This window comes from Vigna umbellata, chromosome 2, assembly GCF_029865625.1.
Source record: "Vigna umbellata cultivar VRB3 chromosome 2, Vumbellata_1.0, whole genome shotgun sequence".
Classification (NCBI taxonomy): domain Eukaryota; kingdom Viridiplantae; phylum Streptophyta; class Magnoliopsida; order Fabales; family Fabaceae; genus Vigna; species Vigna umbellata.
Genome location: NC_142166.1, coordinates 39,406,705 through 39,419,537, shown reverse-complemented (window position 1 = coordinate 39,419,537; position 12,833 = coordinate 39,406,705). Strand labels below are relative to the sequence as shown.

General features: G+C 30.7%; 1 protein-coding gene across 1 annotated transcript; it reads left to right on the top strand.

Annotated features, from left to right (window-relative positions):
• Positions 1 to 691: 691 nt before the first annotated feature.
• On the top strand, positions 692 to 2,011 carry LOC124842233 (uncharacterized). Its single transcript, XM_047318676.2, has one exon. It carries the CDS (start codon positions 712 to 714, stop codon positions 1,660 to 1,662), a length of 951 nt encoding a protein of 316 aa, XP_047174632.2. The 5' UTR covers positions 692 to 711; the 3' UTR covers positions 1,663 to 2,011.
• The last annotated feature ends 10,822 nt before the right edge of the window (positions 2,012 to 12,833 follow it).

The window sequence follows — 12,833 nt, the reverse complement described above, 5'->3', positions numbered from 1 at the left end:
CAATTGTATGAAAAAGTTACATGACTTTATAATCCACCGCGATTCATCGTTTACCAGTGTGTTCTCCATCATAAATTTACCAGTCTTGAAAATATTATTTATTTACGAGAAAAAATTGAAAATTATTAGCATAATTGGACCAAGAATTAAAATTTTAATGCAATAAAATAACGAAACAAACGGAAAAATAACCATAACAAGTCAATAATATTGTCTATGAATAAATCGACAGTTTGATCAAAATAATAATTAAATACAATATATATTTCTGAAAATAATTAACAGAAAGGGGTTGGGGTTGGGCATCTTGAAGTTAGATCTTTTCAAACAAAAAAAAAAATGAAATGATTCCTGGTTGGGTGGGATCTCTAACCTGGAATAGTTATTGAGTTGGGAAAAAACGAGCATTACACAGAAATGGAGTTTTAGACCCTACCATTTATTCCATATATGTCTCAAAGGTCAAAAGCAAGGAGTAATAAGAATATGATATATCCACTACCACCATGTTGGTATCCAACCGTTACCCAACGGAACCTCTCCCCGGTACCCAAATTCAAATAAACACTCTCAAAAGCAAAAGCAAAAGACATTCGTTCCCTCACTTTCCCTTCCTTTTCAAATGCTACCATATCAAACATCAACCACTCCCTCCTTTCTTCTTCTTCTTCTTCCTCATTCTACCAATTCTACTATCTCTCCTTTCTCAAAATGGGTTGCTGCGTTAGCAAATGCAGACCCGACACCAAACCCTCCCCAGAACAACATCAAAACCAGTTCAACTTCAACCTCCTTCAAGACAAACTTCCTCCACCACCTTCCACCCTTTACTCCTCCACCAAAATCTCACCCTCCCCTCCTTCTCCGACCTCTTCCACTTCCTCCATTTCCTCCTTCACATGCACCACTTCCAACACCATCTCCTCAGCCTCCTCCCTCTCCACCGCTTCCTCCTCCTTGAGCTCCAAGGACAGGTCCTTCTCCAACGAATTCCTATGGTCCTGCTACAAGGACAACCCTCACATCACTCGCATCAACTCACTCAGGGAAGCCTCTCTCTCCTTGATGCCACCAACTAAACCCAGACCTCCTCATAGAAAGCTCACTAACGTAAACCCATCACCACCTCCCAAACCCAACTCGGTTTCACGCAGGCAGTCTCCACCGCCGCAATCGTTTTCTATGCCCCAGAAGAGGGTTCGCTCAAACTCGCCAACGAATCTGGCCAGGCAGAAGAGTTTCCGGAAGGACACGGAGAGGTCTATTACTATTAACTATGCTTCCGACATGCACAGTAGGACTCTAAGGTCACCCTCTCCGAGCAGAAGATATATCGGAGACAAATGTGGGAGTGCTAATTTTGCAACGGACAACGTTGTTTCGAGGAGAATGGTGAACAGTTCGAAAGTTAGTTTTCCTGGTGTTCATTCTCATCATTCTGGTTTGCCTTCAACGAGGAAAGAGAGTGTTAAAGCAGAGAGTCCAGGAAGAGTAGTTAATTGTGGTGGTTTAAGGCAGAATGAGACATGTACTTTCGGAGCTGGCTCGAAAGTTGATGAAACTCTGGCTAAGGATGTGGTTTCTGACCATGACATGGACTTAACTCTGATGGAGGATATTAACAACCCTCTTATCTCCTTGGATTGTTTCATCTTTTTGTAGAAAACACTGTGTCCTACATATTCATATATTTTTGTGTCCATATAATGTTCCCAACCAATTTTCTGCTTCTTTTTGTTTGTTTGTTTGTTTGTTTCATATTTTTAGTCTTTTGATTGTTTGTTTGTTGAATGTGACAAAATATTCATAACTGCCCTAGAAGTTCAAAGGTTGATGAAATTCTAGTTTTAATCTTTTAGATATGAGATGAAAAACACTGGTGTGTGTTTTCTTCCTGGTTTGAATTTGTTATGTTTGAACATAAACCACAGAGAGTCCTGTATCATGTAAGACTGTACGTTTGAGATGTGATTTACATTTCATTATTTAATGTTTTTAATATAATATATCAATACAATGACTGTTCAAATTATATTTGATTATTGTTTTGTTTATGTTTTTGTTTAATTAGTTCAATTTATTGATTTATTGTTAAAATTGGTTTATTCTTCTAATCTCTAAAATCGAATTAATCTTATTATTTCCTTTAACCCTTGCAAATATGTGTTAATTTCTTACCTTTTAACTGTAAAACATATATTGTTATTTGGAAGAAAATGGTAACGTTGATGTAAATTTATATTGATGAAAAGGGCTTTGTTACCAAAGTAGGCAAAAATGTGGTATTTATTACCAAAGTAGGCAAAAATTGACTAAAAGTGAAGTCGTGGGGGGTCCAAACAACTTCAAATGAAGAAGTCGTGACCCCCCTGCACGACTTCACACTGTTCATAGCAACAGTGTTGAAGTCGTGCACTCCAAAAACGACTTCTGGGTCCTGTAATCGATTACCATTTTTTGGTAATCGATTACACAATGTTGAAATCCTGACCCCTGCAAGACTGAAAATGGACGAGCGTTCACTGAAAATGGACGAGCGTCCACTTCTCCTGCCGAGCGTCCACTTAGCTAGATGGACGAACGTCCTCTTAGCTTTCTAGACGAGCGTTCTCTCGTCCATTTTCAGTGAACGCTCGTCCATTTTCAGTCTTGCAGGGGTCAGGATTTCAACATTGTGTAATCGATTACCAAAAAATGGTAATCGATTACAGGACCCAGAAGTCGTTTTTGGGGTGCACGACTTCAACACTGTTGCTATGAACAGTGTGAAGTCGTGCAGGAGGGGCACGACTTCTTCATTTGAAGTCGTTTGGGCCCCTCACGACTTCCCCATTTTCGTAAATTTGGTTGAATTTGCCCATTTTGGTAATATTATAGGCAAATATGCCTAGTTTGGTGCAAAAACCGATGAAAAGTCATATTCGAAGTGTGTAAAGAATGAAATTAATCCGTTTAATGAATAAAATTGAATAAGTTAAAAAAATTTAGAAGTGGGTTAAGAAGTACGCAGCCGTTGGTAAAGTGGAATTGGCACTACCAAACACATCTACAAGAAAGATAGCAGTTGAGAGTCTAAATCTCCCTTTTGTTGATTTGAAAATTATCTATATTTTTCACAACCATTATTCTACATATCACAATTACTTAATAAAGTCTTAAACTACAAATATAATGTATAACTTTGAATAGAATAATCTTAGAGACGTAAGTAGTTAGATGGGATGAAACGATTGTTAAACAATCATGAGAATTTTTATTTATCCCTATATTTTGAATAAATTAAGTAAATGAGCAAGAGTGTGTATTAGAGACGATTTCATATAGTGGCTTCCAAACAGGATTCTATTTTTCTTTTCATTTTATACCAAAGTTGTGATTAGTATTTAAATTTTATTTTCAAATTCATTTAGAAGTAATATTTAAAAATACGATTTTATTTTATTTTTTAAATTTTAAGTTAAAGTATAGTTCTAAGTATTACTTCAGTGTTTTAAAAATTAAGTTAAAGTTGCAATTAAAAGAATGCCTTCAAATTTTTTTCATTTAAATTATATAATTTGAATTTTTCTCTAATTTAGGTTAAATACTAAGTATTTTTTTTATGTAAAGTAAAAGTGAGCATGGATTTAAAATAAATTTGCTGAGCTTAAAACTTTAAGATATTATTAAATACAAGTAAAAATAACAGGTTGCTAAAATAGGTAAAAGTATTTATTAAAATTTCTCTTGTATGTATGTCTTTTTGTTAATTGTTTAGTTATTTGTTTGGATTCTTGTTGGGTAGGTTTTTCTTGTAGTGGTTTAAGTGTTCTTTTATAAAAGTAGTGTAAATATTTATCAAAATTACTTTTATAGAATTTTTTTAAAAAACATAATATAAATGGATAAAGTCGTAGTTTCTACTTCAAACTATTAAAAATGACGAAGTTGTGTTTTAAAAGATTTTTAACTTCATATAAAAGTCGTATTCTTATTAACCATTTCACTTTTTACTGTTATATATTTATAATTTTATACTCTTTTTATTTTAACAATGGAAGTAGTACTTTTTAACATACGATTTCCTTTTTTTATTCTTTACTTATTTTTTATTTTTAAGTTTAATCCTTTTTATGTTTTTTCTTTCAAATTTTCATATACATTTTATCTTTTTATTTTAAATTATTTCTTAATAATATGGTTATTATTTTTTTAATGTTTTTATGTTTTCTTGAATTTTTATACAACCATATATTTTTAAATACTTTTTATTTTGAGATATCTGTTAATAATTTAATTAATTAATTAAAAATAATTTTTTAATTTCTTTTACTTTTTTAAAAAACGGTTATGTCTTCTTATTTCATATATAAAAATATTTTGAAATTTTTAAATAGTTTTATTATTATCTAAAACTATATATAATTTACTTATTAAAACTATAAATATAAATATTAATTTTAAAAAAATGTAATAATATTATATATTTTGAGATATTTTTTAATAATTTGATTAATATATTAAAATTAAATTACCAACAAATATCTCAAAATAAGAAATATATTAAAAATATATGATTGTATAAAAATTTAGAAAAACATAATTTTTTCAAAATCTATTAATCATATTATTAAGAAATAGTTGATAATTAGAAGATAAGTTTACATAAAAACTTGAAAAAACATAAAAAAATATAAAATGTAGAAGAGAAAAATATTGAAAGGCAAATGTTAATAGCACGACTTTTATGGATGATGTTCATCAATGAACAACAAATTCTAAAGTCATTATTATGAAAATTTATGGATGATCTTCATTCTTGTTGGTATTATTATGAAAAATTATTTGCTACATATCATATTATTAATATTTGTTTCTCTCATTATTATGAAAAATTATGGATGATCTTCATTCTTGTATATATGATGAGAAATATTTATAAAATTTATGAAGTTTAATTTCATTTAATTCGTAATTAAGATAATTGGTGTATACATATACACGTCCACATTTCATTTTCAAATCTAACATGCAACTATAACAATAAAAGAACAACTACCACTAACTTTCATACTAAAAAAATTGTACTTACCCCATCATAATTTAGTTAATTATTCCTCAATAAATGTACTACAATAAATTCATAAAAAATAATTAATCATTTTATTAACTAAATTAAATATTATTTTATGAACTAAAATTACTAATATCTAAAATAATTTCTATTATTAATAAAAAATTATAATTGATTTATGAATTAGATGTTAAATCAGTATTTAATTAGGCACAATTTATTTAACTATTTAATATTAATTACAAATGTTTTAACTATTTACTATGAGAAACTCTTAAACACCTATAAAGTTTTTGGTATGTTTCGAGATGACAATAAACTCTTAAATACAAATAACTGTTAATTTGTCTTTGCATGAGTTTTGATTTGGTGTAGCAACTTCTTTTATAAAGTTATCTTCCTAAGTAACACATATTTTTAGAACAAATTCTTTCAAACACAATTTATCCATTTATATCTTTTTTCCCATTTGCATTAGTAATTTCCAAATTAAATTGAACAATAGTTTCTCTACATAGTTGATAAGAAGACATTATACTAAATTCTTTTTTGTGGCCACTTTAGGTTAAACTCCTTTGGACCAATCACTTAGGGTCAAGTTCTTTTGGATTGATCACTATAAATTGAACTCTTCTAAGCAGAGCTCCTTTCGTCGATCATTCTGGGTCAACTTCTTGGACTTATCATTCGTGGTTAATCATCCTGACCGAACTATATGATCGATCAGTTACAAAATAGTCAGATTAATAATGATAATGACGAATCAATCTTTTAATGTCGATTATAGTATGATTGAACCATGATTAGACCGACAAAAAGGTAAAAAAAATTCATAACAAACACTATAAATAAATCTTGAAAGAATAACTTTCATATACATCCATCACTACATTAAGGGTGTTGCTCCCTCCACCTCCACAGCCTTCTCCCTCCACCTCCCCAATTATCTTTAATTCCAATTATATCCTTAAAGTTAAAATTTTTTATTTTTATTATTTTATTATTTTAATATTTAAATATAAACTAATATAAATATACATTATTAAAATACATTAAAAAGATATTCAAAAATAATAAATCAAAATATTAAAATATCTAATAAAATAATAACAGAAACATAAAATTAAAACAAAGCTTAAACGGATGACATCCTTCAACGGATGTCAACATCCGTTTAAGGCGAAACGGATGTCGACATCCGTTTTGCCTTAAACGGATGTTGACATCCATTGAAGGATGTCATCCGTTTAGGTTTCGTTTTCATTTTACGTTTTAGGGTTAAAGGATTATTGGAAAGATTATTGGAAGGATTATTGGAAGGGTTTAGGGTTTAGGATTATTGGAAGGATTATGACTACGTACCTGGAGAGGAACCACGACAAGCACATTACACCACAAACGCACTGCACCACGTACTGCACCGAAAGCAAGAGGAAGATTGCTTGATAATTCTTTTCACGATCACTGAGCTTTGCAGAAAAATATTTTACTCATACAAGGAACTACGTAGGTTATCAGTGAAATATGTTATAAATGAGTAAAATTAAAAAACAATAATTCTAAAAATAAAATTTTACTGAGGGGCAAAATAGTAAAGGGGAGGTGGAGGGAGAAGGCTGTGGTGGTGGAGGGAGCAACACCCCTACATTAATATTATAGCTACATTAATATTATAGGTATTGATTATCTATTAACTTTAATATTAAAATACCTTCTATAGGTATTATTTGAATTGTTATGAAAAAAATGCGAGACTTTGAGACGTAAAGGATAAAAAAGAGGAGCAGAACAGGACAAACAATCTATCTGTGGTACAACTCATCCGGATATATGACACAACTCGTTCAATGAACACGCGAAACATATTTCAATTTGTTAGAGTGACTTAGTCATTTAGGAGTGGATTTGTGAAGTACTAATTTTAATTAACAAGAATATGAATAGCTAAATAAAGGGAGAAGTAAGATATCGAATAATAGACAGAGACTGGCTCTACAAAAGTACTGGGCTACGAAGTGGTCCACTAAAACTGAGTTCAAATATTAGTTCATGAACAAAACACATATTTTATATAGAAAGAAAAATTCAGTTCTGTAGAGTTTAATTCAATCGAGTTGTAATATTATTAAAAACTGTAGGTCTAACATTGCGGCCCAGTCTATCAAGGCCCAACATCAGAGAATTAGGGCCAACAATAATTGCCTCTTAACAAGTTGTTTATGCTGATCTTCAACGTTGTTTTCTTTTCCACACCTCATGCAAGATGACGGAAAAACAGAGGAATCAAATGAGAAGGGAAAGAAAAAAAGAAATTGAAAGTATATAAATGTAGTAAATGACATGGTGCAAAAAAGTGAAATAAAAAGAGAGGAGAGTTGAAAATTAAATGCAAAACAAAGTGGAAAAACTTCGCTTGCTTTTTATGTTGTCTCTTCCAAAGTTGCTGTCTCCAAGATAAAAATTACAGCATGATACGAATATACGCATGCTTTGAAAGTTCCAATAAGTATCAGATTTTAACAATACGTTGGTGGGTTTAAAAGGACAATTCATATATAAAATAGTGAACATTCAAATTTTAGTTAAGATACCTATATATGATTGTGACTGCAAAAAATAAAATGTCATATACTACCACGTCGATGTACTAAAAAGACAAGTTACGACTTCTTTTTCTTTTTTTAGTATGCGTGTGATCTTTTAGGTAAGATTAGTTGACTTTTTCTTTTTCTTTTTCAATAAATTTGTAATATCTTGGATATTTTATTTTTAACTGTGTGGATATTGTAATATATATATATTGTTTCAAGTTATGTAACATTGGAGTGATTTAATAATAAAAAGTGTCAAAAGTCAATTACACAATAGTTAAGACAGTATCTTCTGCACAAATTTAAGTTATATGCCGTGATATTACTTTTAAGATTTTTTTTGAAAGACACACTAGTGCAGAAATGGCCTTTAACGTCACCTCATAGACGTTCATCCTCAACAGTCCCAACGTAAATAATTGACCGGTGGCATATCCGTAAATAAGTGAAATTATCGATGTCCGTTGTGGGGGGACGGACGTCTATATAATTATAGACTTCCGAGCCCCACCCACGAACGTCTAAGGGGCTGGACAATCACCTCTTCAACTCCCCTCTATCAGCCCCTTAAACGTCCGTTGTGGAGGGGGACGGACGTCTATAATTATATAGACGTCCGTCCCCCCATATCGGACATTTCTGGTGCTGACAAGGGGGTTGAAGAGTTAATTGTCTTCAGCCCCTTAAACGTCCATTGTGGAGGGGGACGGACGTCTATAATATTATAGACGTCCGTCCCCCCACAACGGACGTTTAAGGGGCTGAAGACAATTAATTCTTCAATCACCCTGTCAGCACCCGAAACGTCCGTTGTGGAGGGGGACATACTTCTACAATTATATAGACGTCTGTCCCCCCATATCGGACGTTTCGGGTGCTGATAGGGTGGTTGAAGAATTAATTGTCTTCAGCCCCTTAAACGTCCATTGTGGAGGGGGACGAACGTCTACAATTATATAGACGTCCGTCCCCCCATATCGGACGTTTCGGGTGCTGACAGGGTGGTTGAAGAATTAATTGTCTTCAGCCCCTTAAACGTCCGTTGTGGAGGGGGCCGGACGTCTATAATCTATAATATTATAGACGTCCGGCCCCCTCCACAACGGATGCTTAAGGGGCTGACAGAGGGGAGTTGAAGAGGTGATTGTCCAGCCTTTTAGACGTCTGTCCCCTCCCCCACAATGGACGTCGAGAGTTTCACTTATTTAGATGACAGCACCCATCCCCCCCTTCTGATCCATTCATTTCTGCAAGTAGGGGGGATCTTCGATGCTGTCATTTCGAAATGTCCGCTTCAACCGCAGTTTCACCTCCCAAAAAGCAAAGTTGGCTTGACGAGCGCAGATGCGAGGAAGCGGGAGCAAGATAACCGCTTTTGCTACTGAGAAAGCGAACGCGCAATGGTTCAAGACTTAGCCGAGCGTTAACGAAGCTAAATTTACCGAGAGGCTTCGAGTTAGCGAAGCGCTGTAGTAGCGCCGGCCGAAGCCCTATGTGCTAAAATGCTGAGCCAATGACGCTCCGTCTTATCTATAGAAGCAGTCAACAGAGTGCACAAGCGGACGTCTTGCAGTGCACAAACGAACGTCTAACCCCAGCCCTACCACAAAACAATTCAGGAGGTGGTCGTCGCGGGACGTCTGACGGGCACGTGGGACGTCGACGTGGACGTCCGAGGTGTACACCGGACGTCTGAATAGGCGTCGGGCCTGACACATCGGACGTCTATATACACGTCCGATGTGGACCCCCGATGTCTGAGTAACGTCACCCACAAAGACGTCGGGGAAAGGTCGGACGTCAAAAGACCAAAAGAACGGACGTCTAAAGTCCTTTCTGCACTAGTGACATATTAGGATGATTAATAAAAATAAGTCGATCATAAGTGATTATGAAATTATTTTTTTAAATCATGTTTATAGTTTTTTAACATATTATTCAACTTTTTATTTTTATTTAATGTGAGATTTTTAATTTATATTTAAACTTTAATACATTTACATGTGAGACTTTCAACTAAAATTTAAAATTTTAATAAATTTCATGAAGAAAAAATAGTTAAATATTAAGAATTTTTTCTTTAAATAAAGTCTTTTTATACTTTGTTTACTTTTTGTAATTTATTTTTTCATTTCGCATCTTGCTATTATGAATAATGATTTGTTTGTGCTTATTGTGTGTTTTTCCGTTTTTCTGTGACCAGTTCTATGCTTCGCGGATAAAAGGCCTTGTATTATTTTATAGTTATTGTTTAGTGTCGTTTTAATTCGAAATTTAGATGAAAAATGACATCTTGTTGTGTGGTCCTTGAAAGTTGTCGAAACTTTTGGGTCATACCTGCAATTTGGTAGAACCTTAGATTCTGAAATATTACGTAGGCATGGGGTTATTGGATATGGTAGGCGTGCGTGCTTAGATTCTATTCTATATAAAATACTAAATTTTCTTCCCTTATTGATTTTATTTGCAAGAACGTGCAGACAATAAAGAAAAAAAAACACTTGAGACTTTTAATCAGTCATTTCTTATATTTTCAATTTAAAAAAAAAGAATTAATAGCATATTTGCATAATGTAAATGTTTTCTACAGTATTATTTAATCACAAAATGGTCACATATAATTAAATTTTATAATAAGTATTTACATAATATATATATATATATATATATATATATATATATATATATATATATATATATATATGTATATGTACTATGATAATGATTACCTATAACTAGTAGAAATGTGAATAGCTAAGTGATATTAATAAGAATAGGAAAATTAGTTTTAAATAAATTAATTTTTATAGTTTTTTTTAAACTAATTTTTTTAATATAATTGTATATATGCTATAAATGACATGGATGGATTAAACCATATTTTTAACAGTAATGACAATTGAACATTTATTTCGTAGTAAAATTAAATATTTAAAGTGAGACCATATGATTAGTATCACTCAAATTTAACCAAAAACATTAATGAATCCACTAAAACGATATTATGTTGAGTTATTGTATCTCCATAATTTCAACTTGTATTTTTATCAATTTTTATATTCTGGAATGTATAATTTAGAAAAAGGTTTTTATATTTTAAAATATATAAAATAAAGAATATATTTCAAATAATATAATCTAAAATATAAATATATTTGAGATTATATAATTCCAAAATACAACTTTTATATTCTAGATTATATATTTCTAAACACAAAATAAAATATGGGTTTCAGGGTGTACAATACAAAATTTCAAAATATAAAAAATCACAATGAGTATAGGTTAAAATTATAGAGGTGCAGAAAGAAATTGTTATTCTTGTATTTTTTTTAATGTCAAATTCAATCCAACCCAATCATTTTGAATGAGATTGTTTTGTGTTAGGTCAATTACATCACATTTTTTGAAAAGTTTTTTTTTGTTAATTTAAAGTAAAATAATATATTTGTCCAAATTAATTCAAGAAGTAAAAAAAAAAAAAAACAAATTTGTTTATAAGATGTCTTGGAATTCAAACAAGTTTAAGTCTCACATTAAGTAAATAGGAGAAAGTTGAACAAAATACAAGGATGAAGATTCATAAATCTATTACCTTAAGGTTATGGGTTGAAAATAATTTTAATTTCTTGTGGATTTGACTCAGGTTATGTTAATATTGTATCTTTTTCGTGAACCTTTAATTAAACTTAGATTGGATCTTAGTCATTCATGCTAAACCCGTATACAAAATTATATGAGCTAAATTAAAACTTTTCCTAGAATTTTTTTTAAGATGTAATTGAATATGTTTAGCTAAGATGATATTTATTTCAAATCATGATTTTTTATGCTTAAGAATTTAATTTACGAAAATGACTTGATAAGTTAGTGAATTGATTCACTTAAAGAATGTTTTTTTCTTTCAAAATCATTTTATATATTTATTATAATACAATAATGGGTTAACTTAATCTATTATTTTATAACACTACAATCACAGTGACAATCAAAGTGATTACATATTTCACAAAGCATTATTATAACAATACGAATTCAAACTAAATTTACATAATTTGAAAAAAGAAAATTAAATATCTAAACCATTTAAACATTATTACACAATATTTTAATATTTAAAAAATCAAATTGTCAATCTAAACAATTAAAAGTAATAATTATAATAAAAAACTTATAAAAAAATAAAAATAAATAATTATGGTTGATGGATTACAAAACAATTTATCTTCAATTTGGTTCGAATTCATATAACCTGCAGTGTTTCAAGTTCAAATTTATTGATATTTAATAAAATTTATTTTTTTAACTCGACTTAAAATGATTGAACAATTCACAGGTTAAAATTTATTTTAACTATAGTCAATTCACTAAAGTTAATAAATAGTAAATAGTAATAGTAAATATAATACATTTAAATATTTGATCTTGAGTCAAATTTTGGGAAACCTATTTATACTCAATAAAAGTTAAATTAATAAATATTTAATGGTGACAGAAATTAAAAGACATAAAGCCAATAAAAATGTTTAAAAAATAGTAAAAGTAGCATGTCTTACATTTAAAAACTAATTTAATTCTAAGAACTAAATCAATTGACTTTCTTATAAAATAAATTATTATTTTGTCAAAATTATTTTATATATATTTATGTTTCATAACAAAAAATAATTAATTATATTTTTATCTTTTAGATATTCTAATGATACGATTTAATATCAGTTTTTAACTATATCAGTTTAATATGTGTGGTTTTAATTTTTAAACGTTATAATTGCCTGTTACTTAAATATTGTAAATCTATAATAATTTTATTTACGTGATAGAAAACGACTAAACGTGTTCTTCTATTTCCTAGGATACCCCAGTCTAAACATTCCCTTAATCTTGTTTTTGTCCTGTTTAATCGACTTGTTTAGTTGTTAATGCAGCCGCCATGACCGTGAAATCAATCTCACAGCACAGAATATGTTGTTCAAAGATTCTGTGTCATTGATTCCAAAATGTTTTCCTGTTCCTTCCTGATTATTCCACCTCTCAGCTCTATAAGTACACGCCATGTGCATAGTTCAATACACGTTCCCTGTTTTCCCTAGTCTGAGCTCACTACTAGATAATCACCAGTGTCTGTGTTGGAGTTCCCTGAATCCTTCCTTAATTTGAACATCATCGTAGATTTTTGTTAACGTGAG

Coding starts and splice junctions, on each gene's coding strand:
- LOC124842233 (XM_047318676.2), top strand. CDS start 712: ATGGGTTGCTGCGTTAGCAAATGCAGACCCGACACCAAACCCTCCCCA.